Source organism: Sardina pilchardus, chromosome 22 (genome assembly GCF_963854185.1).
Source record: "Sardina pilchardus chromosome 22, fSarPil1.1, whole genome shotgun sequence".
In the NCBI taxonomy this organism is placed as follows: Eukaryota; Metazoa; Chordata; class Actinopteri; order Clupeiformes; family Clupeidae; genus Sardina; species Sardina pilchardus.
Genome location: NC_085015.1, coordinates 2,122,931 through 2,127,930, shown reverse-complemented (window position 1 = coordinate 2,127,930; position 5,000 = coordinate 2,122,931). Strand labels below are relative to the sequence as shown.

The 5,000-nt window shown below is 46.7% G+C and overlaps 1 protein-coding gene across 1 annotated transcript in view; it reads right to left on the bottom strand.

Moving 5' to 3' along the window:
* The window catches only part of LOC134070501 (uncharacterized), a 33,347-nt gene that overhangs the window by 23,326 nt on the left and 5,021 nt on the right, over positions 1 to 5,000 (bottom strand). Inside the window, exons 5-9 of the mRNA XM_062526885.1 lie at positions 4,775 to 4,878; positions 4,016 to 4,208; positions 3,012 to 3,143; positions 2,160 to 2,303; positions 386 to 1,043 (exon numbers count right to left, since the gene is read on the bottom strand). Coding sequence (XP_062382869.1) covers positions 386 to 1,043; positions 2,160 to 2,303; positions 3,012 to 3,143; positions 4,016 to 4,208; positions 4,775 to 4,878 — 1,231 coding nt within the window. The remainder of the gene's footprint in view (positions 1 to 385; positions 1,044 to 2,159; positions 2,304 to 3,011; positions 3,144 to 4,015; positions 4,209 to 4,774; positions 4,879 to 5,000) is intronic.

Here is a 5,000-nt window from a genome sequence, read left to right as displayed (position 1 = left end):
GGGTGTGGCTACATCGTCAAGTCTACCTTTGACTTCGAAGTTCGAAATGTAATTTTATCGATGTGACACCCTTACTAAATTATTTCAAAAACTGTATCTTTCATATATTCTAGATTCATTAGATATGAAGTGAAATATTTCAAGCCGTTTTCTAGTTTTAATCTTGATGATTACGGCTTACAACTCATGAAAACAAAAAATGAGTATCTCAAAATATTCGAATGAACTTCTCCACAACATTCACATTTTTTGAGACCCATCTGTACCCAGGAGTGCACACACACACACAAATAAAAAATATAGAGTACGCATTTTCAGTTGCAGAATTCCATAAAAACAACAGGAGTAAACAGCCCAACTCCAGATGCAGGGTGACCTCTCTCACCCTTGAGTTTCCGCAGGAGCTGAGATCTCTCAAACACCTGGAGCAGGTAAGCCAGGCGGACGGGCTCAAAGAAGCGCAGGCGCGTCTGCTCACAGTACAGTTGCACATCCTCGTCATCCGAATCCTCACTCTGGTCCGAGGTGCACTCCTCGTCATCCGAATCATCACTCTGGGATGAGGTGGAACTGTAGACATCCGATTCCTCACTCTGGGATGAGAAGGACTCCCAGTCCTCTGAATCCTCACTCTGGACTGGAGTGGACTCTCCGTCACATGAAGCCTCACTCTGGACTGAGGTGGACTTCCTGTTCTCTGGAGCCTCATTCTGGACTGAGGTGGACTTCCTGTTTTCTGGAGCTTCACTCTGGACTGAGGTGGACTTCCTGTTCTCTGGAGCCTCACTCTGGACTGAGGTGGACTTCCTGTTCTCTGGAGCTTCACTCTGGACTGTGGACTTCCTGTTCTCTGGAGCTTCACTCTGGACTGTGGACTTCCTGTTCTCTGAATCTTCATTCTGGACTGAGGTGGACTTCCTGTTCTCTGAATCTTCATTCTGGACTGAGGTGGACTTCCTGTTCTCTGGAGCCTCACTCTGGACTGAGGTGGACTTCCTGTTCTCTGGAGCTTCACTCTGGACTGTGGACTTCCTGTTCTCACTCTGGAGACAAAACATACACAACAGCAGCCCTCATGCAGTCAACAGTGTGAAGTAGGACGTTCTGTGTAGTAGGACGTTCTAATACGGTCAACAGTGTGCAGTTGAACGTTCTAATACGGTCAACAGTGTGTAGTAGGACGTTCTAATACGGTCAACAGTGTGTAGTAGGACGTTCTAATACGGTCAACAGTGTGTAGTAGGACGTTCTAATACGGTCAACAGTGTGTAGTAGGACGTTCTGTGTAGTAGGACGTTCTAATACAGTCAACAGTGTGCAGTAGGACGTTCTAATACGGTCAACAGTGTGTAGTAGGATGTTCTAATAAGGTCAACAGTGTGAAGTAGGACGTTCTGTGTAGTAGGACGTTCTAATACAGTCAACAGTGTGCAGTAGGACGTTCTAATACGGTCAACAGTGTGCAGTAGGATGTTCTAATGCGGTCAACAGTGTGTAGTAGGACGTTCTAATACGGTCCAGAGTTACAGTACTTTCCTGCATATAAGGCGCATTGTGTATAAGCCGCAGGACAGTGTTTTATGCGAGTTAAAATAAACAACCATATTAACACCATATTAACTGCCCCCCTGTATTAACCTCGTATCTGAACACATTTTGCAAAATCAATGTATATATCATATGCCTGTGTGTGTACCTGTGCCTCTGCCAACAGGTGAGCCCAGCACAGGTGTGAGTGTGTGTACAGGTGAGCCCAGCACAGGTGTGGGTGTGTGTACCTGTGCCTCTGCCAACAGGTGTGTGTGTGTGTACCTGTGCCTCTGCCAACAGGTGAGCCCAGCACAGGTGTGGGTGTGTGTACCTGTGCCTCTGCCAACAGGTGAGCCCAGCACAGGTGTGAGTGTGTGTACCTGTGCCTCTGCCAACAGGTGAGCCCAGCACAGGTGTGAGTGTGTGTACCTGTGCTTCTGCCAACAGGTGTGGGTGTGTGTACCTGTGCCTCTGCCAACAGGTGAGCCCAGCACAGGTGTGGGTGTGTGTACCTGTGCCTCTGCCAACAGGTGAGCCCAGCACAGGTGTGAGTGTGTGTACAGGTGAGCCCAGCACAGGTGCGAGTGTGTATACAGGGGAGCCCAGCAAAGGTGTGTGTGTGTGTGTACCTGTGCCTCTGCCAACAGGTGAGCCCAGCACAGGTGCGAGTGCTCAAACACCTCGTGGTCCTCCACGGCCACGTCACCGGACATTCTGGAGGGTCTCGGCAGCAGCTCCCTGAAGAGGAAGTAAAGCCCCTCAACCGCCGCGATCTGCAACACACATCACGCCTAGTCAGCCATGTCACCTTGGTTACAGCAACAGCCTCGTCAGCCATGTCACCTAGCAACAGCCTAGTCAGCCATGTCACCTTGGTTACAGCAACAGCCTAGTCAGCCATGTCACCTAGCAACAGCCTAGTCAGCCATGTCACCTAGCAACAGCCTAGTCAGCCATGTCACCTAGCAACAGCCTAGTCAGCCATGTCACTTTGGGTTACAGCAACAGCCTAGTCAGCCATGTCACTTTGGGTTACAGCAACAGCCTAGTCAGCCATGTCACTTTGGGTTACAGCAACAGCCTAGTCAGCCATGTCACTTTGGGCTACAGCATAAAGCAGCATTCACACCAAGAACGATAACGAGAACGATAACCATAACCATAACGACAACCATAACGATAAAAGCGTCCACACTGGCCAACGATAAGACAATTCTCTCCTCGTGTTAATGAATGTGATGGCTGTTAGCTTTTATCATTCTCAAAATTGCTCTGAAAGTGATCAAAAACGATATTGTTCTTCATATAGTTATCGTTATAGTTTATGTGAGAACGTTGTCATTCAAATGAACAAGGGCGATATTTGTTTATAGTTATCGTTATAGTTATAGTTATCGGTGCGAGCGGCCCTTAACTCCGGTAAGAGAAAAAGCAACTGAAGAATAACACAGAGAAGGGAGACGAGGACTGGCTGCGGTCACCTTCTGGGTCCTGGTTGCAGCTTCGTTGCGTGACAAGATCTGATGCAGACACTGAACCAGCGGTGGACAGCCTGTGACGCGTCGGATGTAGCTCAGGATTTTCTTCATCACCTTTGTTGTGTGCTCCCATTGCTGTGGATACACATGTGCTCCATGAGGTTGCCATGTTCCTTTAAATATCAACAGCTAACCATAAAGTTCACTTAAATATCAACAACTAACCATACAGTTCCTTTAAATATCAACAACTAACCATACAATTCACTTAAATGTCAACAACTAAGCATAAAGTTAACTTTAAATATCAATTCACTTCACATAAAGAACTGTTAGGCATTTACCACAAATACATCTGTATCAGTTATCGGTCATTTTTTTTGTTTTTAACATCAGTATTGCTATGAGCCTATAATTTCACAATTGGTGCATCCCTATTTACGGGGCACTGTAGAGTAGAGTAGAACAGAACACGCTTTAGGCTTGAGTAGAACATTAGAGTAGAATAGAACACGCTGGGTGCTTACGATGCACTGTAGAGTTGAGTAGAAGACGCTCTAGGCTTGAATAGAACATTAGAGTTGAATAGAACACGCTTTGGGCTTGAGTAGAACATTAGAGTAGAATAGAACACGCTTTAGGCTTGAGTAGAACATTAGAGTTGAATAGAACACGCTTTAGGCTTGAGTAGAACATTAGAGTTGAATAGAACACGCTGGGTGCTTACGATGCACTGTAGAGTTGAGTAGAAGACGCTCTAGGCTTGAATAGAACATTAGAGTTGAGTAGAACACGCTTTGGGCTTGAATAGAACATTAGAGTTGAGTAGAACACGCTTTGGGCTTGAGTAGAACATTAGAGTTGAATAGAACACGCTTTAGGCTTGAGTAGAACATTAGAGTTGAATAGAACACGCTTTAGGCTTGAGTAGAACATTAGAGTTGAATAGAACACGCTTTAGGCTTGAATAGAACATTAGAGTTGAATAGAACACGCTGGGTGCTTACGATGCACTGTAGAGTTGAGTAGAAGACGCTCAGGCCCAGCTGCGTCTGCTGGACGGAGGGAGTGACGTCGCTGGTGAACGTGGTCTCGTGGTCCGGTGGCGTCTCGTCGAATGAAGACAGGGAGAAGAGGAGCACGGACTCTTCTGTAATTCCCAGCTCACCCAGAGGGGCGGCGCTGTTCCAGGACAGATCTCTGGGAACACAACACCAGTGAGGCATTACATTAAAACCAGTGGGGTATTATTAACACCAGTGAGGCATTACATTAAAACCAGTGGGGCATTATTAACCCAAGTGGAGCATTATTAACACCAGTGGGGCATTATTAACACCAGTGGGGCATTATTAACCCCAGTGGGGCATTATTAACCCCAGTGGGGCATTATTAACCCCAGTGGGGCATTATTAACACCAGTGGGGCATTACATTAAAACCAGTGGGGCATTATTAACCCCAGTGGAGCATTATAAACACCAGTGGGGCATTATTAACACCAGTGGGGCATTACATTAAAACCAGTCGGGCATTATTAACCCCAGTAGAGCATTATTAACACCGGTGGGACATTTAAAGCAGACACAGGGAGCAAAAAAACAGCTGTAAGGGAACTGTATGGGTCCACAGATTAAACATGTGACGGAACATAGTAGTACCTGAGGTGCAGAACATATACCGGAACCCAGTAGTACCTGAGGTGCAGAACATGTGACGGAACCCAGTAGTACCTTGGGTGCAGAACGTGACGGAACATAGTAGTACCTGAGGTGCAGAACATGTGATGGAATGCCACTCTCACTGGCCAGTCTGGATTTCAGTTTGGCGAGCGTGTCGCACGCGAGGTCCACTTGTATTTCGTAGAAGCCCTGAGAAGCATGGAGGAAAAAAACAAACATCTACCACCACACACACACACACACACTGAGAACAAAACATCTACCACCACAGACACACACACACACTGAGAACAAAACATCTGCGACCATCA